General features: G+C 38.6%; 4 protein-coding genes across 5 annotated transcripts; 2 read left to right on the top strand and 2 right to left on the bottom strand.

The window, feature by feature from the left end:
- The first annotated feature begins 2,522 nt into the window (after positions 1-2,522).
- On the top strand, positions 2,523-3,704 carry LOC149932592 (WD repeat-containing protein 89). The gene has a single exon (XM_090155432.1). It carries the CDS (start codon positions 2,594-2,596, stop codon positions 3,686-3,688), a length of 1,095 nt encoding a protein of 364 aa, XP_090011558.1. The 5' UTR covers positions 2,523-2,593; the 3' UTR covers positions 3,689-3,704.
- A 161-nt stretch (positions 3,705-3,865) lies between these two features.
- On the top strand, positions 3,866-5,537 carry LOC149932591 (uncharacterized). Of its 2 annotated transcripts, none has more exons than XM_090155430.1 (3): positions 3,866-4,440; positions 4,519-5,057; positions 5,108-5,537. In XM_090155430.1, exons 1-3 carry the CDS (start codon positions 4,014-4,016, stop codon positions 5,393-5,395), a joined length of 1,254 nt encoding a protein of 417 aa, XP_090011556.1. In that variant the 5' UTR covers positions 3,866-4,013; the 3' UTR covers positions 5,396-5,537. The 2 variants fall into 2 exon arrangements, with proteins under 2 accessions (XP_090011556.1, XP_090011557.1); XM_090155431.1 differs by having other exon boundaries at positions 3,868-4,440; positions 5,117-5,537.
- LOC149932590 (acyl-CoA-binding protein-like) lies at positions 5,533-7,455 on the bottom strand. Its single transcript, XM_090155433.1, has 4 exons — positions 7,233-7,455; positions 6,713-6,827; positions 5,941-6,003; positions 5,533-5,865 (listed from the first exon to the last, which is right to left on the bottom strand). Exons 1-4 carry the CDS (start codon positions 7,245-7,247, stop codon positions 5,795-5,797), a joined length of 264 nt encoding a protein of 87 aa, XP_090011559.1. The 5' UTR covers positions 7,248-7,455; the 3' UTR covers positions 5,533-5,794.
- Positions 7,456-8,828: 1,373 nt separating this feature from the next.
- Tlk (Tousled-like kinase) lies at positions 8,829-15,760 on the bottom strand. The gene is given in 17 exon segments (XM_090155428.1): positions 8,829-10,709; positions 10,783-10,890; positions 10,986-11,236; positions 11,300-11,559; positions 11,628-11,801; positions 12,190-12,360; positions 12,435-12,495; positions 12,498-12,592; positions 12,676-12,812; positions 12,875-12,985; positions 13,147-13,461; positions 14,005-14,070; positions 14,254-14,300; positions 14,654-14,720; positions 14,810-15,166; positions 15,428-15,512; positions 15,611-15,760. Coding segments are annotated over 17 exon segments (2,547 nt in total). The 5' UTR covers positions 15,721-15,760; the 3' UTR covers positions 8,829-10,577.
- Positions 15,761-26,250: the final 10,490 nt, after the last annotated feature.

Genomic DNA, 26,250 nt, shown 5'->3' with positions numbered 1-26,250 from the left:
GCGAGTTGCGTCCTCCATTGGCGAAATCACTCGCTCGCCGACCACTCAAAACTGGTCTGTCTCGAGTTACGGATCAACTTTTTTTGGCTCTCTCAACCATAGATATAAGAAATGTATATAAAGGTCTAGATAAATTTCGGGGCGTCTAAGCCTAACATAAAATACGGAATTGACACCTAGCAGACACCGATGAAGGCACGTGACCAAGAGCGATCCCAATGGAAAACGCTATACGTCAGGAATTTTTGGTGTCGGAATTTTAGTCAGGAATTTTTGGTGTCGGAATTTTAGTCAGGAATTTTTGGTGTCGGAATTTTAGTCAGGAATTTTTGGTGTCGGAATTTTAGTCAGCCCAATGTAGCTTTATTGAAATTTATATTAAAGTTCAATAATGAGTTGTTTAGAAAAATAAAAGGTTGGGGAAAATGACCATTAAGTGATCGCTTTCCGAAAATGGAACAAGTAGTCGAAGTGGAATATTCCACCAGCGTTATTAAAACACATATCAAGCCTAGAAGAGTTAGGCCTAGGCTCAAAAGAATCTGTAGATGCGCCAGAAAAGCCCAACCTGAATTTCAACTATTTTTTCCAATAAACTTGCTTCTTTTATTTGACAATGAAAATTTATTTTAGAACGTGAGTCTCCGAGAACTTCCTTAATTTCCAAATTAATTACATTAACAGAACTGTAGTTCATTTTAGCTCCTAAGCCTTGGTTGTTCAAATCGCTTTGTTTACTAAAATAATGGCCGGCGGTTTATCAGATGTAGAGCTAATTGTGCGACGGCATAATCGGCATTTGAGGTTCGATGACGTTAAATATGACATCAAATATGACGTAAGGTATGGATGACGCAATATCTGTGAAACAAACCGTTAGTGAAGAAATAGAGCTAGTAGCATCAAAGATAATTTAAACTCGTACCCTAGATTCGAATACTGAGAGCTTTCACATTGACGATTTTGTTACGAAGCGTTTACCCTTTTCCGGCATATGACCTCAGAAAAATCGGGCTCCAGCGGTTGCGGCAAGTCCAACTTCGATCACGCGCTGCCGCGCTATCGTGGCAGCGCGTGATCGAAGTTGGCCGTAGTTGCGGTAAGACGCAAACCATGGAGCGAATTTTTTCTCAGTTCCGGCGGGAAGTGAGTAAACGCTATCGGCAACGCGCGAAATAGTGATTTCGAATCTAGGGTACGAGTCTAAATTATCTTTGGTAGCATATTTATGAGTAATTATGTTACATATGCTTGCATTAATATTAGTGTATTTTTCTTTATAAAAATTAAAGAAAAAACTGTGATAATTAAACTACATTTTTTTAAATCGTTGTTTTTTTATGGGAATTTTCATTGCATTTTTGAATTTAAAATGGGTGAAAGTGGGTATATTCAAGGAGAGTCTACTTGACTAGTACTTGCTGCCTTCTTTTTTACTTTTTGGGTAGGTGAGCACAGCTGTCTTCTAACTATTTCATTCTTTTTTGTTTGATTCATTTCAATTATTGATAATGAAAAGAAATTATCTTGAAATTAACAGCTTAAATAAGCTAACTTAACGTCCCACATCACTAAGCCTTCGCGAATAAAATAATAGCAGACGAAATCACTGACGAAACGATCTACTATGACGCAACGGTTTGTTTACATTGTACCGCCGAAATGAGTGGACGTTGTAGGTCGTCGAAAATCTGCCTACTTTTTCCTCCATTTATTAGACTGTCCTTGGTATATTATTGTTTGATTATAATAGGGAATTTTAAGGGTATTTTTGAAATTTGAAAGTGGGTATTTTTCAGCTTATTTCTAGGGAAATTTTTACCCCTAAAAATCCAAAAAGGGAAAAGGGAAATCAGGCTAAAAATTTGCGAAATCTAGGGAAATTCCACGTAGGGTGATTTTAAAGTGAAGTTACTAATTTAAATAATTACAATATTTAAAATAATTGATTTAATTTTATGAAAATATTAAAAGAGAGTAATTTTAGCAAGAAAGCTTATTGTTTTCTATTAACCTGGCACCCCTGCAATTTTGCTTTCCACTTTTTCGTATTATCGAGGACTCGTCTGCTCCTCGGAATGGTGACTGTGGTCGCGTGCAGTGTTAGAAATTATGTAACCAATTAAAATTAATCTAATAATTTCTAGTTTCTAGTCATCTAACTCTGTTGATTAAACTAATGGGGAAAAGTAAAAAAAATGTTATTTTGTGTAATAACGTACTGTTTTTCAGCTAATTATTCTATTACATATAAAGCAATGAAATGTATTAAGATAAATAGTAAATTATAAATTATAGTTTAATATTGGTTACCGAGAAGGCGCTATGTATTAAATATCACTTTCTGAAGGCTAATAAAGAAACTAGGGAAAATTTTGGTCAAAAAGGGAAATTTTAAGTCCCTGTGAGGGAAATTTCAATTTGGCGATTTGACATCACTGATGTCTGGGTAAAATGATCTTTTGGAAGTGGAAGCACTGGTACTGCTGGAGCGCATGGCATTTTTAACGGCGAAATTAACGCCATAGTACATTTTATTTAGTCCAAAGAGTTTTACTAGTTTCTAATTTCAAGTTTGATTAAGTTGATAGAAATGTCTCTCAATGTCCAAATAAAACGAGATTTAAAAGGAAAAGATGGTGATACTATTTACATTACTAACATAGATTTAAACAATGATGCCCAAAGTCCTTTAATAGCAGCCGTGCACAGTAGGACCAGCATTGAAATTATGAGAATGGAATCGCTAAAATCTATTTCCATCCTTAATCTGAAAAAATCTTTGCCAGTTACTGCAGTTAAGTTTTCGAACAACAATCCCAATAATTTGTATTGTTCTACTGAAGAAGGAAATATAAAACTTTGGGATTTAAGAGAAAACAACTCCGTAGTTTCAAGAACTTACAAAGATCCAGAGATTTCCAAAGTTAAAGCCATTAATTGCTTTGACATCAGCCAAGATGAAAGATTTATTGTGGCAGGAACTGATCTCGTTGGTTCAGAAGCGTATTTGTTGTTTTGGGATTGTCGTTCTTCAAAAATACTTGGTGGATACTGGGAATGTCATACGGATGACATATTAAATGTAGAATATCACCCTTCAAAAAATAATATTTTAATGTCATCCGGGTCTGATGGTTTGATTAATATCATGGACTTGACGCAATCTAATGAAGATGAAGCTCTTTTAAAAACTTTAAATTCTGAAAAAACAATAGCAAAATCAAAATGGTTGGTTGGAGATTACCTGTTGTGTATTACTCACAATGAAGATGTACAATTGTGGGATCACCAAGAAATTGAAAAATTAACTTCATTTGATAGAGAAAACGCCTCTAAGGACTACAGTATTCCTGTTGACTACTTTATTGATATTGTCCAGCCTACGGACAGTTCAAATCATGCCATAGGTTTATTAGCTAGTGGAAACAATGAGGGCGTGCTTCAGCTATGGAATGTATCTAGTTCAGGAAAGGACAAAAAAATAACAATAGACCCATGGAAGAGGTTAGACAGAGGCCATAAAGATGTAGTGAGGTGTATTTGTGAAAGAGATAATGTTTTTGTAACAGGTGGTGAAGATGGAGTAATTTGTATTTGGGAAAAAAATTTGGTTACTGATAAATCTTTAAAAAATAATTCTATAATTAAGAAAAATTTTGTATATCGTAATAAAAATCCTTATTAAAGTTTTATAACTAATATGTCGAGATCTTTTAACTTTTTTCTTTCCAACCATATTGTTTAAATCGGCACTGTGATACCATCTTTCGCAGAGCGCCACCAATCGGTAAGAGAAATAAACACTATCCCTTCAAAATCATCTTCGCTGACGTAATACTAGTTCAAAGAGAGCGCGCGAATGTGTCGAGAGGCATCACGCGCTTTAAAACAATTTCCGTTGTTAAGGAATTTTCAAAAGGTTACAAGGCCTAACGTTACTAAAACTTGGACTTTTAATATTTGTATCTAAAGGAAATACCGTATATAGCTTTGAATAAAAAGCTTTTAAAATGTCGTGGGTTGGAAGACAACGAGTGGAAAACATTTGTTTTCCAAATATTGACTACGAGCGAGTTTTGACGACGGATGACTTAAATCCCTATGCATTCTACCATTACCAGAACAATAATTGGCTAGATTGTTCCAGCTCATATCCTGCATACTTGGCCACATTGTGGCAGCGTTATTTCTATGACTCCTACGACTCATCTCTAGGAATTTCTCGCGACCCATATGAAAATGGCACTTCGTATTATTACTACTACCCGCCTAATCCAGGACGCATTCCAGAAGAATGGGTCAGTGGCGGTCAATATAGGACAAGTCATTACGCCCATTACGTCCCAACTAATTCATCGGCCAATCGCGATGACTCAGAAACTTCTATTCGGAAAGTGCCCAGCAACCAATCTTCCGATAATAATGACGAATGTTTCGGTAAACCTAAATCAAATACAAAATCCTTACTTTGCCATCTCATTGAGCTAAATATAAGTAACGAAAGCTAATTTACAGGTTTCCCTAGATCTTGTTCTACTCCAGAAAAATCCCCTACCACTAAATCATCTGTAGGTTCGCCATCTGATGGTATAACCGACGGATCCTACGCCGGTCCTTTAGTTACCATTTACGGAACCATTTCGGTTTATTTACGCCAACAAATGCGTGTGGATCTGACAATCGACAAAGCAATTAGACTCATCAATTACTCGACAGGAACGGTCGTAGCATTGAGCAGCGACGGACGTAATATGAGTTTAGCTCATCAACACGGAAAAGCGCTCTTAGAAAACGAAACGGTTCACTTGCAATGCAGCGATATCTCTGCGAAAATTTCCAAGCGAGGGGTTGTTTTCACCGCTCTAAAAAATAGTCTCATCTACCTCGTGGACGCATCTGGAACAAAAACTACCACGGAACGCTTCAGGGATATGAACCGAGACATTTCAGTGGATCTTTTTTACACAGGGTCAACGCACGGCTCAGAGATGGTCGACGACTGTTTCTCAAGTTTAAGAAGGCATTTTTATCGCAGTTACGAACACGGAGACGAAGTATAATTATTTAATGTGTACCAGAAAGACAAATAATCTCAAAATTAAAGTTTTTAAAGGCCTGGACTATTGCCGGCGTCCGAATTAAGCAAGCAGCCGATGGCGATGTTAGGGTATCCAGGGACATAGGTCAACTGGCTCTACGAATGTCACCCTCTTCGGGTAACGTCTCGGTGTCCACAGAAAACGCCCACATGTCCGCTGGCAACAACCCAGAGCGGTTGCTTTTCGTGAGACAAGGTGATAAACGACTTCAGTCACACGCTGAGGGTTTCACTGTAAAGCACGGTACTCAGAAGGCCGGATTCGATAGCACCGGACAAATTATTTTATCATAATCAACTGGCCTAACGACTTTATATTTCAGTAATATTCGTTTATTATATTCCTACTTCAGTTTACTTTTCAAATACATTCATAGGTCATTTTAACTATTAGCTATATGTAACCGGTTGTTTCAATAAAAATAAAAACCTTCAAAGAATTATTTATTTATTTCCATGAAAGTACCAAAAAAATTATAAAATTTGAAGTTTGACTTAAAACGTTTTCGCGAATTTTTGTAATTTCTGCGAAAGAAAATAGGATAAATCGTTGAATATTCAGTTTTTTAAGCCGAAATATTTAGTTTAATATTGCTCCACGAAACCATCGGTGGATATACACTTATATAATTGGTTTTATTGTAAATTACGTAACAAAATAATAGGAAATATTTTTAAAAATATCATTTAATGTCAGCCGAGTCTGGCTTTCAAAGCGTTGGCCTTCTCAATGTAAGCTTTCTTGGCGTCATCTTGAGAAGTACCTGCGAGTTTCGATGAGAAAAGCATTAGATGTTAAAGAAATTAAGAAACCGCGTCAGCTCCTCAAACTTCAATACCTTTCTTCTTCTCCCAGGCGTCCCATTTAGCTTTTCCTTTGGGGTCTAATAGACCTGGTCTACCTAAAAAGATGTCAGAGGGCAATTAGGCGTTTCGAAGTAGAAGTATTGCGGGTATTGTTCAATATATTCGATACGGTGAGATGAACCGGTAATCGCTCGAAACAATAACTATTTCAGCACGCGATGAGGGCGTTTATCATGGGGAATCGAATAAATATCCGAGAGATTTTTATCTGCGAAGAAAGGGCTAACTCGACGTTAACCATTGAAGGTAATCGGTCTTAGAGTTCCGCTTTTGGTCACAGTTTTCCTCGCTAAAACGATGGCTATAAGATTTGTTTACGTTATATACGACTAGGTCTACGTGGCGCCTAGAATACGAAAACTGTAGGGGGAAAAACGCCAAAATTTCCCGAGGTCGGGAAGTGGCGAGCTCCAAAAATTATAGTCCGTGATAGGAAATGCGTCACACACAATTAACTCGCTTCGTTTTCCCAACACATTATTAAGCCTAGATGTCTTACCAATAATTTAAGCAAAAGGCCAGTGTTATTAGGCAAATAAAAACACCGTCACCTAAAATACTAGGGAATTTAGACTACATTAATGGCCAAAGCCCAATAATTTCGGCAATGTTTTGTTTTCCAGCAAAAACCTATTTCGAAATTAATTCGCGCAGCTAAGAGTCAATTTCCTTAAGTGTTTATTATATCGTTAAAGAAAAGTGCCCGAGGCAACTGAAAAAAAAGGGAAAAGGACATTTTCTCACTTGTATTAACGTCTCCGATGGTAGCTTGTTTGAAAAGGCCATATATTTCCAGCAATTCCTCGTCGGTTGGCCTACTTTTGAGGTTTTTGATGCTTTCGGCAGCTTGGTTGAATTGCTGCAAAATATTTAACTTCCATTTAATGATGGTTAAAAATGAACTTGCACAGTATTATATACAGGTATAAACGTAATACGTATACACGTTAAATGATATCAGCGTCTTTAAAGTAAAGGTAAATTCACTCATTATATACATGTATAAAATTTAGCGCCTTTAAAACACAAGTAAAATTAATGTCGTTGACGACTTCATCTACGAAATGTAAAATATTACAACAAAATGTGTTGAGCTATGATCTTACATAAAAATTGACCAAAATGGTTTAAGTTATGAAAATCCGATCGTCCCCATGACCCATCCCAACAAAATTCCTTCGCTACTTAGTTCGACGCCGGCTCCGATCTTACGCCTTTAAATTCAGACACGGTTAATTTTAAGTTCACAAGAAAATATATTTACCTCGTCGAGAGACATTTTATTTAAGTTTCCAACTTTTACTACTTGTTCAGAGGACAGGAACAGTCACGTATTTCGACGACGGCGAACGAACACCGAAAATGAAAGCACCAGGCAGACGAGACGCCGACTACGAAGCCACAGAGTAGAGGTAGTCCGAAAGAGGGGCGTCTTCACCGAGATGTTTTACTACTAACAGTAGCACCGTCACTAGAAACGTAAACGGGGGAAGCAGAGGGAACGAAATAATGAATTGGCGGTTGTCGTGCTTCTACGCGAGGAATTTGAGAGGGAAAAATTAAAAGATTAGGCAAGCGTGAGGAAAACGTGAACCACATACACGTAAACCGGTTTCGATTAAAGCCTCCCTTAAAAAACCGAGCAGACACGCTCTACGCAAAAACGTGTACACCTGAGAAAAGAGATTAAACCTTTCGCGTTATTCGAAATCGTGTAGATCTTCACAACGCTTTTTTGAACGTGTAAAACCGCTTTGTGGAAGCTAAGGATTTAAACTATTGACGGCTTTTAAAATTCATTTTGCGCGTGAAAATACCTCTACATGTTATGGTCAAAAAAGCACGCAAAGAAGGCTGTGTGCCCAAGACATGTACACTCTGTTTGAAAAGTCTTCGACAGCTGAAATTTTTGCCCTCTTTTTAATTCTGCTAGAAAACTATAATAGATAGCTCGATGAAACCAATTGCAACTTTTATTTATTTTCCAATATCTTTCGTTATTTATCGGTTTCGTCCGCCAAAAATTAATAGTTTGGCGGGAACCGTCGAAACTCATTTTTGACAACTGTTTAAATATTGGTTCTACGGCACTGACTCGTGCGTTTTTGAATTCACAATGGTCGGTTCATATTTAGAAAGTGGAAAAATTATCCCTCTACAACCAACGGTTGAGAAGTTATCGCGTTTCCAAATTGTCATCGAAGTTGCGTTATTTATAATCGCTTGATGAATTTTAGGTGTTTCCTAGTTTCGAGGAAAGTTTGGAAACGCTATAACTTCTCAACCGTTGGTTGTAGAGGGATAATTTTTTCACTTTCTAAATATGAATCGACCATTGTGAATTCAAAAACGCACGAGTCAGTGCCGTAGAACCAATATTTAAAAAGTTGTCAAAAATGAGTTTTGACGGTTCCCGCCAAACTATTAATTTTTGGCGGACGAAACCAATAAATAACGAAAGATATTGGAAAATAAATAAAAGTTGCAATTGGTTTCATCGAACTATCTATTATAGTTTTTTAGCAGAATTAAAAAGAGGGCAAAAATTTCAGCTGTCGAAGACTTTTCAAACAGAGTGTACCTGTAGTGTCGCGCGCTAAAACGTCATTTCAAAATCCGTCAATTATGAGGGATTAAATTGTCTCCTACCTCGAAAATGTGTAAAACGGGGTTAGCCCCCGTCTTATTTCCTTTGCGAAAGAGATTAAAGACTATTATTTTTAATCTTTTTAATTTATTAAATAAAAACCAATAAATTTTGAGGGGCTTTCATTCTTTCAAAATATTCCATAGGCGTCATGGGCTATAATTTAATTTTTCAATGTTATTTGCAATATCAAGGAATACCATTTCTTCACCCTTGAAGCTCTTCTATGCAAATTTATTCAAAACAAAGATTTTCGAAGTACAGGGAGTTAAAAAGAGTTGTATCTTTGAGGGCTTGAAATGGTCCTTCCTCTTTTATCAGTTTTAGAACTTTGTAACAATTGATACCAATAAGCCTTACAAGTTTTCTCATAAAATAATTTCCCAGAAATGTTCGGCAAATAATTAAATAATACAAACCTCTCTTGGTTTATCAGTTTCTGGAAAACTACATTAAATCAGTAGGTTATATAAACCCTCTTTTGGGGATTTAATTATAAACTTCTAAATATTTGAAATAACTTGCAAGGCTATTTTAAAGTCTACATTAAAATGAGGTAAAATTCTAAAAACTTTAAAGATACTTAAAAGGCTGATTCTGTAAAACAAGGTGCAGAATTTACTTAACGTCATTAAAAAAGCCTAGGATAGGGGTTTAACAAACATTATTCCATAAAGCAATTTAAAAATACTTTTTTTTTACCTAAATAAGAGACAACAAACCCCTTTTGGTTTCTCACATGTTTTGAACTAAATTCTCAATCACACCAAATTTTACACTTTTTTACCATTCGTACAGAGGCAAGATTTTTGTTACTAAATTGTTTTCTCGCGCATTACCGATTTCATAAAAAAAATCACTCATTTTTTCAAGGTTCTTCAACGTTTTCATTTTTAACCATTTTTTTTACAGACTAAAGTACACATTCAACTTTAATTTTTCTTCAAATTTTTAACCCTTAGTTAAAAAAAACTTTATTGTTTCACAAGTTTCGAACTTGTTCTATTTTTTCTCACAAACACATTCGCGCACAAGCACACCTTTTGTTTTTATGTCTAACACAATTTTTCTTCATAAACAAACTGAGAATTTTGTTTTTGCAAAACGCTGTTCCCACCCGCAACCTTATTTTTACCAGTTCATTCAGTTTGTTATTATTATATAGTGCAGGAATATTTCAATAGAGAAAATCTTCATTAAGGATGAAAGGGTTTTGCGAAATCCTAAACCAAAATAATCTTTTTATCACAGTACAAAGCAATACAAAGGAGAAATAACTCAAACTGCATTCGTAGCTTTGTTGTATTAGTAGATGCGAAGTAAAAATAATTGAGGATTTTCTGATTTCTAGAAACAACACTGGTTGAGAACACTGATAACTGTTGCGTTGTTTTCTTTTGTCAAAGCTACTTTTCCAAGACTAATTTTTTTTGGCAATTTTGCTTTTATAACTCAGCCCATTTTCACACCCCGCTTAATAACTTTGTCCCTGCTAAAACAAATGTAATAAAACTAGTTTTTTCCCGAAAATTGTTTCTTTCTAACAAACCACTATTTACACACTTCCTTCTCATTCCTTGTAAAATGAATGAAGTCTATGGAGCCAACGTAGTCAGTAATTGCGTAAAAAGCAACTAACTTTTACAAAAGACAAGGGATTTATTATTCATATTTTCTCTTTGCTAGGATCATCTCAAAGTCGATAATTCCCCCCCCCCCTTTTAAATATTTGTTTTTAGGAATATGTAGATTTTTCTTCACAGATTTAGGAGTTGATGGCAAGCAGAAGACAGGAATACGAGAAATGGCATAGTTTGACCTCCATTTTCTTCTTTTATATACTTATATATAAGTCTTCTATGTTGAATCATGATTCCCGTTTACTTAGAAAACGTTGGCCATAAGTTTTTAGCGTAGAAAATTTCATTTGTTAAAACAAGTATCTAAGTTTTCGGTTAGGTGCTACGACCTGTCTGACGTACTAGACTGCCGTCCGTGTTTAGAGTAGTTGGGCTTCAAATATTCTTCACTAGCCAATGAGAAAACATCGATACGATCTTCTTTCCGGTATTGAAGACACCTGCGGATAAAATGCTAAGCAAAAAAAAAAATTATATGTACAAGTACTTATTTTCAGAAACATTTTCAATTACTACTAGTAGCTCACCTTAGCTTCGTTACTAACAGCTGGTTTAGCTGGAAACTCCACATCAGTAGCTTTGAGAATTGTATTTTCTTCCAGGATGGTAGCTTGAGACTGATTGTGGCCAAAGGGCTGAAAATAAGAGAGCAGTCAATGGAAAAGTGAGCCACCACGATGAAATTCTTTTTAACATTGTTTCATTCAAACGAAATGGCACGAGGGCCTACCTTTTTGCCATATAAGCACTGGTAGAAGATTACACCAACACTCCACACATCAACTTTAGAAGAGATTTTAGGAGGCGTTTTGCCAACGACAAAACATTCTGGAGGCAGATACCAGTAAGTTCCTGCTCCTTGAGAGGTTAAGTCCATCCCATATTCAGGGCTATAATTCTCATCGTCCATTATTTTACTAAGACCAAAATCAGTGATTTTGATCTCTCCACTAACATTCCCACTACCTAGTAATATATTACCTACGCAAGAAATTAATTAAGAACTATCCTTTTATAATCAATATAGTATTTGATTGTTTATACCAGGTTTGAGATCATAGTGAATAATAGGTGGTTTAATCTCGTTCAGGTACTTCAACGCGTGGACAACTTGCATAATGATGCATCTCGCTTCTCTTTCAGGTATGGATTTGTGCTGTTTGAGATAAAAGTCGAGGTCATGGCCATCGCAATACTCAAGCACCGTACAAAACGAATTGGCATCAATTTCAAAAACATCGTAGAGCTTGACAACCCTCGGATGATTTAGAGACTTGTGGATATTGTATTCTCTCAGGGCATGTCTGAATAACAAATGCCAAAGGTGAATGACAGTATTCTTCATTAAAGCAAAATATAGCCGAAACATTACTTGATGTAGTTGGCTTTTTTGTCGTCTTTCCAGTCTTTATTGAGCTGATGGATTTTACAAGCAACGTAGCGTTCTTCCGTTAAGTCAAACGCTTTGTGCACTTCACTAAATCCACCTTTCCCTAATAAGGCCAATAGCAAGTATCGTTCGTGAAGCACAGGATGGTTGTTAAACCTAAACAGCCAAATGGGGTAGAATTATGAGGTTTCTCTTTTTACAATGAAGCTTCAATTATTTTGAGAAATGTGTAAATGGGCAAAAAAATAATTAAAATGAAACAAAAAACCTGGATAACATCAATTCCATTTGGATTAGCTGTCTCAAAATTCAACCAAAAATTATTAAGTAACATAGTGATAAACATAGTTTTATATCAGCTTAGAGTCTCAAAACCTTTCGCTTTTACCCATATGCCCCTCTGTGTTCTATTTTAACCATGCCACTGATGAACATTTTTTTGGCAGGTGAAATTAGAACGTGGCCTAACACTAAGCTACTATCATAGAACGGGCCTAATTTGATGTAGGAGAATTCCGCACAAGATAATGGAAAAAAATCGTGCAACCTGGACTGATCTTCATTATGGATCCTCTTGAGCTCTCTTATATGAAGATTCCTTTCTCTTTCTAGTTTTTCTAATTCCATTTGTAAATCTGTGTCTTCTTTCTTTAAATTTGCTTGTCGAAGTTTTAAAATTTCTTCTTGTTCGTAATATTCAAGCCATGTCATCCTACTGTTCAATAAATAAAGAGTTCACTATTAACTAATGATCTATTAATTAAATTAGTCAAAAGTCATTAGACTTACTCTTTAGGAGGGTCAGGCTTGGCAAAATCTCCATTAGCTAAGTTTGCTGCACCATTCCCCCCCTCCCTTTTGGCGGACCCATATTTGGTTTCTTTTTCCCTAATAATTTACGTTGTTTTTCTATTTCTTCCCTTTCAGAAGTAATCTGTTCTTGTTTCCTGTTTTCAAAAATATATTGCATAGATTACTTAAAACTCTATTGACGAACATGTGAAAAATTTTGCAAGGGAAATATGCTCACTTCATGAGTTCCGTGAAAGCATACCCATCCACCCAATTCTCTACAAAGGAAGCCCCTTGACGTTGCGTTACAAACTGACCCAGCCTTAACCTATTTTGCATACATTTTTGCCTCGCAGCTTTCTTTTCCATAGCGGACTATAAATAGAAAATTGTTTAGAATGACAGGAAGGTTAAGCATTTATAATATTTTGATTTACTTTTTCTAACAATAATTGTTTTGTGACATCTATACATTTGACTAATTGCTCCTTTTGTTTTTCTATTAATTTTTGCTGAGCTTGTAACTGCCTTTTAAGTTCTTCAGACGCCTTTATGGTAGAGTAAAAACAATAGTATTTTATACTGTTCGATAAACGGATCCATTTACAAATTAGAGGGAAAGAAAACAGGGATAAGGCTAAAAATGTTACTTGAAATAACTATTGCGAAATCACAAACAAACCAAAGCAAAATTCCGTTTTTTGCTTACTCTTTGCAGCTCATCTATTTTGTTGTCCCTCATTTCGAGATCCGAAGCAGACTTGTTGTCCAGTTCTTTGATTTTATTAATTGTTAAATCAGTCTGGATAGAGCTGTGGACCAGCTGGACGCTTCGTTGAGGTTGTATGGAAAGGGGATGCGTAGAGACAACTTGCTGCGGAGGTTGTCCTTGAACTGTCTGACCTTGCTGACTAAGTTGACCATGTTGCTGCAAGGAGGCTATGATATTGGAATAGTCCAAGTTGCTATTTACATTGGAACCAGGTGGAGATCCTAAAGGGTTTCCTTGAGGTGAATGGGGGAACTGAAACAATAAGGATAGAAATTTTAGGACCGTTCTTTTGCCAAAAAAAAAAAAAACATAACGGAGATTAAAATATAAATTATTAGCTCATTAAAAGAGACTTAAATTGAAATAAGTATTAAATTGGTTACCCATCTTAAGGAATTGCTGCTAGTTTACCCAATTCCTAATTTTTTATAGCGTAATCTAATATTTAAAACTTACACCTACCAGTCAATCAACAAAACTGGGTCATTATGTGAAAAGGAATAACAAAAACATGATTTGGCACATAATAAACTTATGATTCAGCAGTTGGATATTTTAAAATTTTTATTATTAAGTTTAAAAATTAAACTGATTATCTAACATTTACTAAATTTAAATGAAAGACAATAAAAAAAAATTTCTACTCGCAAACCCACATGACTTTGAATAGTATTGACAGAGTACAATATAAAAATCCCAAGCATGCCTCTAGCATAGCTAACCCAAAATTCAGCAGGTATTAAAAAACAACATGCTATGAATGGCATTTTAAGTTGGAATCTCATTGAAACGTACCAGGTAGTAACCTTGAGGGGTTGGAGACTTGGCCCCTCCAAATCGACTAGGGCTATGAGCTTGATGCTACAAAAATATTTTGAGTGTAATATTTCAAAAAATAGTATAAAAAAATTATAAGGTACTACACGCAAATCTTTCAAAGAAGATTACATTTCCTTTAAGCATTAAGGTTTGCGAGTAGAACATTTATCAAACAACTGCAAAAAATAGTTTGCTAAAAATGGCAGTATCTCAATACCCTCTCACCTTAAAATATTCATTAATTTTCTTATTTTCACCTCTTGGTCCCTTCCCTGAAACATTTGTAAATAAAAATCTTCAAAGAATGATAAGAAAAATCATTGTAAAATATACATTAAAAATAATTCAACTTTAAAAGATTTAGAAGTGAAGAGAAGCACATTGTGAAAAACTAAATGGAAAGAGACTTAAAACTGTTTTAAGTCTCTTTCCATTTAAAAGATTTAATTTAAAATTTTATACCATGCATAATAATTTTCAATACAAAAATCAATTTAAAATACTATTAATTTAACATTAGACAACTAAGAATTTGAAACTTGAAAAATGATACACAACAAGACCAGAAGAAATTTTTAACAAGGCACTTAGATTGGACTTAATGAGAATAATATGAAACACATACCAGAATCTTCTTTCCTCTTTCTTTTCCTGTCTGTAGTTGTAGGAGTTCTATGAAGTTTATCCGGTGTCTTAAAAACCAAACAGTTTCGATTCAAAACAAACACACTCCCGACATGTACCATTTTATAAAAAATGGAATTTTGTTAAATATTATCACCTCGGCCTCTTTGTCACTATGTTGAGAGCCAAGACTGGCTGTGCTCATATTAGAGTCCTGATTGTGATTCGTAGTATTTATTTGTTGGCCAGGCACCATTGTTTGACCAGAGACTAGGTTAAGACCAGGAACACCGATTACAACACCGGCACTATGATTGCTGCCTGTACCTGAGGAACCACCGTGACTCGTGGCTAGGAGACCAGCGGGACTTGGGATATGACCTCCGGGCAGGCCAGAGCCCTGAGACATTGACCCCTGGTGAGGCTGCGCGGATTGAGTTAGTGGAGAATGAGAATGCTGGCACTGCGACTGCTGAGAGGACTGCTGATACAGTAAGCTATTAGAGTGGTTCGGCTGAAAGAGAATATTGCCCAACAGTGTTAATCTATTGGGTGATATTCAATTTTTGCTCTTAGATTATACATTAAACCAGGTTCTAAAAGCCAAAAGTAAACAAATAGTTCAAGAGGGTATTTCTAATTGAAGCATTTCAGTACAAAAAAGGGGGTTCTAAATGAAGATTTGGCTTTTGGAACCATATTAATTTTATACAAATTTTGCTACAGTAGCTTTAAGTTCTAAATGAACTTAGGCTACAAACCAAAAAAAAAATACCTTTTCTCCCAAAATTCGAGCTTCTAGTAACGTCTGTTTCCTTGGATCCAGGCTGTGAAGATTATCCATAATCTCTGGTTTCCACCTGTAATAAGAGAGAAATCATTCATTAAAAGTGAAAAAACATTTAAAATAATGATATTAATAACCCAGAAAAAAATAAATATATGTTTGTACACGTACAATAATGCACAGAACATGCCAAATCTGTTGCCGGAGTTGAGGTTACGCCAGGAGTATATAATAAGTATCTTACAGGAAAAGTATCCATACCGGACGTAACAATGAATCATGTACCTTCGTAGACTCGAAGTAATGGGCCTGACCGCGGAAGCATACACCAATCAATTTACATCGTGTATAAAGATGCAATGCGTAAAAATTACTCCGTAGGGTTATTTTACTTATTTATGAACTTTTTTTAATGAAATAATTTTCGATAATCACTCTAATAAACGTATTTGTCCAGCACTATTTTTTTCTTCAGTAACGTACTTAGAAAAATCAGAGGGCGCCCGCGAAGTTCCGTGCTTTAAGGGAAATTACATCAGCAGTATGCGAAGATGAATATTTATCTCTAAGTGAATATTATACACTTCAACAATTCATTTCCTTCTGGTTCTAGCACTTCATATAAAAATATCGTCTCCCCCAAAGAATATAAACCCCACCCTTTGGGAACGAAAATTATTATCAAAGTTGGTGAATTTATATCTACACGTAGGGCCGCGTGTATAATATTTTTCTATTTTGGGGGCAACTGTAATCAAAGCCAAAAACTCGTTTCAAAAAATATGTTTAAAGGGTCTGTAAAGTTCCGAAGGCCTTGGCGTTGACAATGGAGTCGTCTGAATTCAGACGGAAACCTAACAGTCATCGTGGAACAAACAATCTAGGGCAACGCTAAGGGGCAACTTGTTTATTCCTTCCATTCGAAAGAAGACAGCCGGTCAAAAAGCGGATACTTTTTCTACAGTGTTTGTCTGTCTGCCAACCATATCCCATAGTACCATTAAAAATATGGTTTTCTTTAAGGAAATATGGTAGCGTTTCAATTATGACAAAGAATGGCGGAAACTCTACGACATACCCATTTTTTGTAATAGTAAAATTTATACACCGACGGAGAAGAGAGATCGATAAATCTAAAAGTAGAATTTCCTCATTGTAAGACACATACGTTATTGTTTAACGAATAGTGGGAGGGGGTTAAAATAGTGTACAAGTAACAAGTACAATAACTTCTCTCAACATCTGGAGAAAAAATTGAGGAGAATGAGCGAGCTAACATGACGCTCCACTTCTACCTAGGCTTACGCGTTATCATGTTAAGACTTAACACCGCGTAGAGGTAAAAACTCGAAACGTATCATATAGGTGGCCTTAATTCGCTCCGTTGTTGACAAAATGATACGTCAGTATTACGTACGGGCAAAGTAATTTATTTTATTATACTGAATTTTCAATCATTAGTTTTCCAAAATAAATTCGTTTCCGCAATTTTGGTAACTCGTTGGAACTATTTTTCTATGACGATGGAAGTAGAGAAGGAGGGCCAAAATAGAACTATACCGGGGCTCGAAAGGAAAATTAGTCAAAAGTACCGAGGAGGAGGGGGGTTTAAGATTCAGTGGAAAAAACTGGCTTAAATATTTTTTGTCGAAGGGGCGGAGGGGGGATTTAGGTACGTAGGAGCCCTCCATTTCCTCTCGCCTTCGCTCTTTTACGCGTCTTAGTACGCCGATACGAGGCTGCTATAAGTTTAGAGTCATCCAAACCCCAGGATTGGTTGTTATAAGGGCTAAATAAATTCCTGCCGCGTTCCCTCCCCCCCAAAATTGACTCGGATAATAAATTTTAAAGAAACAGTCCACCCCGAAGGATACTTTACGAAAGATAAAACGAGATATGGCATGATTAGTGTTCGTTATACATTCCGAGGTAATGAGACGATTTTCCACAATTTAAGTACGGCCACGCTTTTTAATCATTGAATGACAAATAAAATTGGGTCTAAAGATGACGTTAAAATAGATATATAATTTGGAATTTTTTTTATTGCATCTAAAATGACCGTGCGAAATATTAAAATGAAATAAAACAAGCGGCAAGGCAAGGTTTTTCCGCGTTTGGTATACCCCCGCCACTTTGCATTGTCTTTTATCTTTATTGGAATTTTTTTACCCCTTTAGGGCAAAGCGACGGCGCGGAGTAAAGCGTTTAAGGCGGAATTCCCGCCCGATTCGACGGCTGAGAGAGAAAGGGCTTTTCCCGTCGAAGGTCGGGCCTCGGTCGAGCATAGATCGCGCGCACGCCGCCGCTTAAACCGCATCCCTAATCGGCGTTATCCCTCCTCCCCCTTTTGACATGCTTCACTTTCCGAGCGCCTCGTTCGCACCAGACAGAATAAAAGTCTCTACCCCCCGAATCCCGACGCGATCTCCTCTCTCTCCCCGCCGACAACAAGTGCATTCGCCCGCTTCTCGATGACGGCAGTAGGAAGAGAGAGAACTTCGCCGCGAGAACCAACCTGCGGGGGATTCCACGAGGGAAGGGGAGGGGGCGCGAGGAAGAGAGCAAAACAGATTTTTTAAACTGTCGGCAGGGGTGTATTAACGAATGACCGCGCTCCGTTCACACAGGCAACATTGCGTAACGAATAATTTACATTCCAATGGGAAATTTTATTTGAAAGAATTTTCGATTTACTCCCGCTCATGTTACCTAACGATTTCCAGGCAAAATGTGGTTTAACGAAAATAATTACCCATAAAACCAACCGGGGTATTTTGAATAAAACGCGAATAAAGAAAGAGACGCTATGCCGTATAATAATGAATAAAAAGTTGCAAAACCCGAGTGGAAATAATTGACGAAAACTAACACGTCGACATATTTTGAAAGTCGAACTTTTTTCCTTCTCTTTTGAATAGCGTTTTGGGATGAACTAACCCTACCCTACGCGTCCTTCCGATCTCTTACGGGTCGAGACCATACGAGTATTTTGGAATGTTTTCAACAGAAAAATAGTAATCGGTATCGGTTGCCGAAATCCGATAGGAAAGCTATAAGAGGGTTCTAATTATTATCTCGAACGAAATTCGGATAGCCTGTTTTCAAATACCGAAATCAATAAACGTTTAAATGGCGATTGCTTTAATCCCTTATTTATGGGTTAAAGGGTCTACTCGAGGAGGGGATAAGTTGACGTACTAAAGCTTTTTTATTATAAAGTGACATTTTCCGAAATACCACGAGAAATTTCGACACTTATAAGCACGACAAGAAAATTGCAAACTACCAATTGCCAGCGTTAAATGAAATCTTAGGACGCTGAGAAGGTAAAATAATTTTCGAAAGTGGTTAGATTTCTTTCAGATGTAGCTGAATCGTTACAGAATGTCTGGATTTTTAAATGACCTACATAACCATTTAATCGATAAAGCAGCTACTTAGTTAACTCACAATAGAAATCATATTTAAAGCAATTGCTTAAACATTGAAGATCACGTATAAGTTTTTAAAGGGCGAATGTGTGAATTCACGGCAAAAATTAGGGAAACAACAAAACATTTAGAGAATTTTTACAGTTAGGAACCGGCGTTTGCTTTAGTTTTCACAGGGTTGCCACAGTTTTTTCTCATTCAAATTCCCTGACTTTTCCAGGTTTTCCCTGACTATCTCCGGAGATTTTCCCTGACTTATTTTGTGGCTACATTTTGTATTTGTTTATTCAAAATTTTAGTAAAGGTTTCCTATTTTCAACCAAATTAAATTCCCTGATTTTTAGACTAAACTTGGAAATTCCCTGACTTTTCCCTGATTTTTAGACCCATATTGAAATTCCCTGACTTTTCCCTGATTTTTAGACCCATATTGAAATTCCCTGACTTTTCCAGGAATTCCAGGTACCGTGGCAACCCTGTTTCAGTATTTTAACGCGATGAAATCTGCCGAAAAATATAAAAGAAGGTTTTTCAATATTTCATAATTTCACGAAGGGTGAAGAGTAAAAAATGCAATATATATAAAAACAAGATGTCCCGGACATTTATGTACACACAACCCCCCCCCCCGATGTATTAACCATATTTTAAATATTAAATTTCCAACCATCTTGTCCATTATTTCAATAAACCGAATTTTTCGAGTTATCTGGTTTTGAAACGCGATCGAGTAAGATGGCGCCTGTAGCGATTGGCACGAAATTCAAATATGACAATAATATAATTATTGTGGGGTCCCGCGAATCGGCCAGAAATCTCACTTGAAATTAAAATTTCTTAAGGCAAGCGAAAATGTAGTTCAGAAATGATCAATACTAACTAAAAATATAATATTCAACAAACTCGCTCTGAATTTAAAAAAGTAAGTAATTTTAAGGCGAAAATCCACTAAAATGGTAAAATAATGAACTTCTTGGGCTCCAATTTCAAAAATGTATAACGGTCGACCGAGGGCATGATATACGCTTTCGATTGACACACCACTGACCCTTCTAGACCCAATTGAAGAAGAGTTATGTGGAATACGGCATCGGCTACACTGTACGTGGGCCCAGTACACAAAAATCCCTCGGAGATGGTGTGTAAAACCAACCTAACAAGTTTCGGAGCATGCGCGGGTCATAGGCCTAACCCATTCGTAGCGAGACTAACCTCGTCTAATTTCTAAAAATAACCCATTCCTTAGCCTAGAAATTCACGGCGCGATAGATAGGAGTAATTAAATGACAATGACCGTACGATTGCGGTTAATAAAACGATACGTGAAATATTAAAACCTCGTACCATATACTACTCTCAATGATAGATTTCATACTGGGTACACTAAATCAGAATATGAAACAATAAGGCCACGAAACAATATTCATATTCGATAATAAGAGATGGAATTGAGAATACGCGATGAAACGATTGATTAAAAGCAACGTGGGATAATCTAGCCAATAGCTTAAGCCGTATCAAAGCGGGGAGGGACGTCACTTTTTGAACACGGCTAGAGAAGCTAGAGGGAGAGCAAATAAAAATGGCGTCTCTCAAAATGGTCGTCGAAAAGCGTGTTGAAGCTAGAAAAACTTCATTTCGCCATCTCACGGCCTTGACAATACAAAAATGGTGAAAGCGAGCGCTCGGCGGCGGCTAAGGATGGATAAGAAGACGGCCAGGGAGGAAGCGCGAAGAGCCGTTGGAGAGCGGGAGGAGAGGTTAAAGAGAGGTATCCCTCGGCTACTAAACTGCCGGTATCAGCCGATAGTACGTTCTATAGCCTCGTCGGGGTGAAGTCTGCACCCACGGATGACTTTACTCTCCAGCGAAATGTCTCGTTTAAATCGTATAAGATATCGGGCTAGGCCGGGTTCTCAAACATTACCCCAGCCCTGGAAAACGCGTCAAAATCGTTTTTGCCACGACTACGACGTGGGTCGACCGAGCTACGCGGTCGAGGTCTATTTAGGTATAAAACGAAAACCAGGGGTTATATGAATCGCGGGCTGCTGAGAAAGAGAGGTTTGGGCCTGCTTTTCCGACGACATAACGATTTCCCACGATTGAGGGCACCGTAAAATACAACGGGCCTCTATTTCCCTTTTTTTCGGGTTTGGGTTCGTCAAAACTAAGGGCCAGCGGGCTTTCCCGGTAACTATTTTACCTGGTATTCTAACCTATAGCGTAGATCTTCGTGCGCGGGAGGGGGGATTTCCCCGAAATGCCGTAAAAAAGCAGGAACACGAGTCATCCGTAACAAAAGAACGAGTAATGGGGATTTATGCATCATATACGCCGTAATAAGCAATCTCACCCGCAAAAACGCTATTTAAGTCGAGATGCTTAAGTAGTAAAATTCCCTAGATTGGATTGAATCGTTTCAGTTATTGTTTATATTGGTACCTATTAAAACAATTCGAAAGAATTTATTCCCTACGAATTTGGAAATTGATTCGATTCGATACTAGAATTTGGCGTTCTGGCAGCGGGTTTTAATCGACCCGAAGATCAACTGACAGCGCTCGTAAAGGCCGCTAAAGGGGTGAAGTCGGGGCACTCGTCTCGAGTCTGTTGAAAAAAAGCGGAGGTTGGGAGGGAGGACTGATGACGATAGTACGGGGGGGGGGAGAGGGCGCAAAAACGCCAGATCCACGAAGAGAATGGGAGCGAGTTCTATACCTACGATAAGAATAAATTAGAAATGGTCATTAGGTTAGTGCCATAGCCGCCATTTTTGGAGGCGATATGCCGTTTTTAACCCGCGGAAACTCCCAATATTTTTGGGGAATATATCCGTGGCAACTGGTAGGCGGTTTTGCTTCACCACATCAGTCATTTCGTCGAACCGAAACGCTTGGAAATGAAGATAACGTAAAATGGGTTCGCTATTAAGTTGCTGGCAGTTCTACCTCTATTCAAATGACGTGGCGTAATCACGAAACCCTTCATGAATGGGGAAAAAAGAGAACCTAATATTTGTCTGCCATCCTGATTCAACGTAAAAAGCGTTCTTATCGGCGAGGCAGCGACGCCAGGGGTTTTTGTTAACTGGTAACAACAACACGTACGGTTTTGACGTATTCGCGAAACGGGGGAGAAGGAATGGATAGCAGCCATTTTGAGAAACGGTGCGAGCTATCATTTTGGCAGCATGGGCGCCGAGCGCGGCTTGATTTCCCCCCGCTTCAGCGGCGCTCCCCGCTCGCGGACGATCATCGCGTCGCCTTCACTCGACAACATCACGCGATTGGACTTAGGCTATTTCGATGGACGCGATTCGCCGACAGATAATACACGAAAGCCGCTCAACCCTTTAACTAATATATATAACCGTCCGCAGGCAAAACGACTCGAATCCCATCGTTAACCGTTTAAAAAATATAACGCGAATACAAATAGATAAAGTCATAAGTGGTATACCACTTATGATAAAGTTTAAAATATGGTCCCGCAGTGCTTCCACTTGAGGGATTTTATCCCTTTTTAGGGATTTTCCGACCTAAAAGGGATTTTATTTTGGAAGAGAGAGAAAAAGGGAAAATTAAGGTTTTTGGGAATTTTCCTAATTTTCGCTAAAATATTTTGGTTAAGTACTTTAAATACCACGCCTCTACCGTTATTGGAATCCACGAATGAAATTAACTGGGATTCGGAAGTGTGTCATAGATTTTAAAATATTTTTAAGAAAAATATTTTTCTTTATATAAGGCCTAAAAGTTATAAATCTTATTGTTTCAGTTAAAAAAATTGTGAAAGGGATAAAAAGGGATTTATTAGAAACGACAGAGGGAGAAATGAGATGGTCCAAGTGGAAGCACTAAAGATGGGCCTACTTGGACGCTCACCGTCGTGGCGTTTTGGCACAGTTCTACTAAAGAAAATATAAGAGGAATAGCAACTTGGCAGATTTATTTAATTTCTGGCAATATTACCATTTAAGCCTCGCGTACTGCAATATATATTAACCGAAAATTCGCCGCGCAAAACACCTAGTTTTGGAATCTGGCGATACATTTTACAGCCTCGTCAAAGATTTACTCGCTAATCCTCTTCTATATTTTTAAGGCTTCAACGGGAAAGATAAATATTACCCACGAATTAAAAAGAACCCCAAGAAATCAACCCCAAAAAGTAAATAATTATTACTGTTACGTCACGTCACCGAGCTATTTATTAATAAACAATCAGAGTTTAGTTTTACTGATATCGGCAGATTTCCGAGGATAGCCAGAGTTCCTACACAGTACTGATGAGCCCCAAAAGGGCGAAACCGGTCTACTGTTGGAATCTCTGGCTGAAATTTTGACTTTTGATATGAGCTATTTATTATTTTAAATTATTAATTTTTAAAAAATTAATTCGATTTTAATTTAAAGCGAAGATAAAGACCGATTCGAGTGTGTTAGAGTAACTTTAAGCTAGAACTTCCCTATCGGAAATGGACTAATGGGAAATAGTCCAAAACGAGCCGAAAATGGGAGTCAATTGAAAAATAAAACAATAAGAGTGTTCGTATTAGATAGGGCAAATGGCTTCTAGGGTACCGAGTAGGAGTATTACGTTCCTTTACGAGGCGGGGGCCCCGATAAGGAGCGTTTAGTCGGAGTTAGCCACTGTGGCACTGTCCGACGCGTATACGTATAACGAGGGGGTTGTGGGAATCAATACAAGTTGGCAGTGGCCGGTAATTAAACGAATTATTGATCGGTATTCCTTCGTACCACGACGACATTTCGCTCGAGCGCTTCAGACCCCCCCTCCCCCCCGTGTCTCCAGACTATCTTTCTCGATTGGGTCACATCCAACCCCGTTTCTACGGAATACCGGAGAAATCCGGAATAAAATATTGTCGTAGAAAAGCGGTGTCGCCATTTGGGAGAAAACGACTAAAAAGCGACGAGAATTCTGCCAGATCGAAAAAGAGAGACGGCGGTGGTGGAGGAGGGGGCGGGGAAGGAAATCAGCTGGGAAGCCAATTCTACAGCTGCTTAAAGCGGATTTTTGACGCACTTCCGGTGCCTGCCTGCCGGTCTCGCCTTTCCTTTCGCCGTGTACCGGCCGAAAAGGTCCCGACTATCGCCGATTCACCGGGGCCGTTCCTAAAACTAGGTGTTTAAAAAGATTACGCGCGAAAGAGGCCATATTCGACGCGACTGGGCCGGGGGGAGGAGGAATGCCTCACATTGACGGATCGAGGAAACCGGTGACGCGGATACGGATCGAGCAGACTTCACCCCTCGCTCCGATTTACAGCCAAGTTTCGAGTAGGCCCGGCGCTGGATTCGTAGCGAAAGAAAGGCGATGCCGCAATGAGATGCAGCCAGAAGGGAGATTTCCACGCGCGATCTATATTAGAAAATGGCATTGGGTGCCCGTAGAAGATCCCCGTTCATTCGGGTTGAGTAAGAAAATGGAGGCTGGTGAGGAGGAGGGAGGAGGCGCCGCGCGAAGAGTCTACGCGTTGGGTCAACCTAAGGTGGAAATTGGAGGAAAGCGACGGTCGTTCGCGTTCACTATTCCCGTAACTTGGACGACCTAGAGATGCAATGTCAAATTAACGTGTCAGAATGGAAGAGGAGGGGGGCGAAAAAGACGATAAGGGGAGGGCGGCTTAGGAATGGAACAGCTCGATGAACGCCGAGGTTCTCTAACTCCGGAGACGATGGTACCGCGAGAAAACCGCCTCAAAGAAGGGATTCCGCCGCGGGGGGGGGGGGGGGGGGGTCGAATACGAGATGTTCGGACCCACACTTTTTCAAATTTCACTCCCTTTTTTACGTTCGAATCTCACCCGTAAGACGCCATCGCCAGATTTTTTACTTTTCCTAATTTTAATATATCTAATGTCATCAATACGAGAGATAATACGAGTTACGAAAACTTCCGTCGATACGCGAACGACTTATAGGTGGAAACTATTCGTCCGCCCCGGTGTAGTTTCGAGCCAATTTCGATCGTCACTTTGGACGAGCGGTGTACGGAAGACGTCGGCGGTGGTGTAGCCACCTTTCGAAAGAGGATGGCTCTCCTCCACGTTTCCACGGAATTGGATTGGAACCGAAATACGCCATTACCGAGAGCGGAAGAGCGAGTATCAAACGCCCCAAATAAACAGACACCCGAGAGAAATACGCGAAGAGCGTCGGGGGTTCGCTCGTATTATCTAAAGGGGTAAAGGTTTTTCTCTTCCGTCACGGTATCCATGGTGACGTCAAATTTAGGTTATCGCTTCTAAGACAAAAATCAAACAAAAAAACTACGCTAATTTTACTTTTTACGAGTGACCTTCGCGATAAATATCAAAGGTTACGGTTACATTTTGGATACCGGAACTGGAAAAAATTGACGCCACGCGTTGTTCGAAGTAATCGCGGGGACGTATAAATTTCAAAATCCAACGGGAATGATAGGGGCTAACGAAGTGGGAATATTTTTCCGCTAAAAAACAATGAAGCGCGAAAATCCGGCAGAAACTGGCTTTCTTTCTACGAGAAAAGAAGACACGCGGCCATTTTATTTCCACAAGGACTTAATCAAACGAGCAATCTCTCTCGCGCAAAAGTAAGAGAGTCCTCCGCGATACGAACCCCCCTAATATCATCCTCCCACGGAAAAGAAAATAAATAAAAAAGTGCACAGCGCGGCCGAGAAAACTCTATACCCTCATTCGTATTATAACGTAGTAAAATGATCGAGGAATTTTTATCCCGACGAGCGCGGCGTTAAGCGACGGTTTCGAAGTACCTTTACATCGAAAAAGCGTAGTCGTATATTCGGGGCGAGACTGGCGAGTAGGAAAAAAACGTGGTTGGGCAACAATAATAGTTTGGCACAATGCGGCGAAAAACGGGAGAGCGTAACGAACGTTTACCGAAAATAAGTAGTAACACGGCGATAACTCTTTAGATAAAGAATCGGTGACGGCCATGATGTTTTCGGATCGCGAAGACTTGACGAGAAGGAAGAGGGTCTCTCTCGACGGAAAGAAAACGCGATCCCCGGAGAGACGGACTTCGATGGCTAAAAGGACCCTTTGTCGGAAAGTGTCCTTCGCGAGTAGTTAGACCGAGGCCTCGGCGTCGGAGAGAGGACAAAGTTCGCTCGCCATATGTCGCGGACTTTATTCTCTCCCCGCTTTCGACGGAACTGTCAGTTGGGCCCAGAATCGTTCGCTAATATCGACGACCGGGCTACGGGTCGACTTCGGAATGAGCGTAAAGGCGGACGGAATAATTACGTCGCCATATTTCTTCCTTTTACGCCCATAAACTCGAAAAGGCGAAAAAATTCCGGGGAGGGGGTGTCGGAAGGGAAGGTTCGTAGCGCGAACTCGAC

The sequence above is a fragment of the Leiobunum rupestre genome, chromosome 8 (assembly GCF_980474605.1).
Source record: "Leiobunum rupestre chromosome 8, qqLeiRupe1.1.hap1, whole genome shotgun sequence".
NCBI lineage: Eukaryota > Metazoa > Arthropoda > Arachnida > Opiliones > Sclerosomatidae > Leiobunum > Leiobunum rupestre.
This window is presented reverse-complemented; position numbering and strand designations above follow the sequence as displayed.

Excerpts from the sequence above, each read along its gene's own strand:
- LOC149932592 (XM_090155432.1), top strand. The coding sequence starts at position 2,594 with ATGTCTCTCAATGTCCAAATAAAACGAGATTTAAAAGGAAAAGATGGT.
- LOC149932591 (XM_090155430.1), top strand. The coding sequence starts at position 4,014 with ATGTCGTGGGTTGGAAGACAACGAGTGGAAAACATTTGTTTTCCAAAT. Across the intron at positions 4,441-4,518 it reads TAATAATGACGAATGTTTCG|GTTTCCCTAGATCTTGTTCT; the intron begins GTAAACCTAAAT and ends GCTAATTTACAG. Across the intron at positions 5,058-5,107 it reads GTTACGAACACGGAGACGAA|TTTTTAAAGGCCTGGACTAT; the intron begins GTATAATTATTT and ends TCAAAATTAAAG.
- LOC149932590 (XM_090155433.1), bottom strand. Across the intron at positions 6,004-6,712 it reads CATCGGAGACGTTAATACAA|GTAGACCAGGTCTATTAGAC; the intron begins GTGAGAAAATGT and ends ACATCTTTTTAG. Across the intron at positions 5,866-5,940 it reads CGCCTGGGAGAAGAAGAAAG|GTACTTCTCAAGATGACGCC; the intron begins GTATTGAAGTTT and ends CGAAACTCGCAG.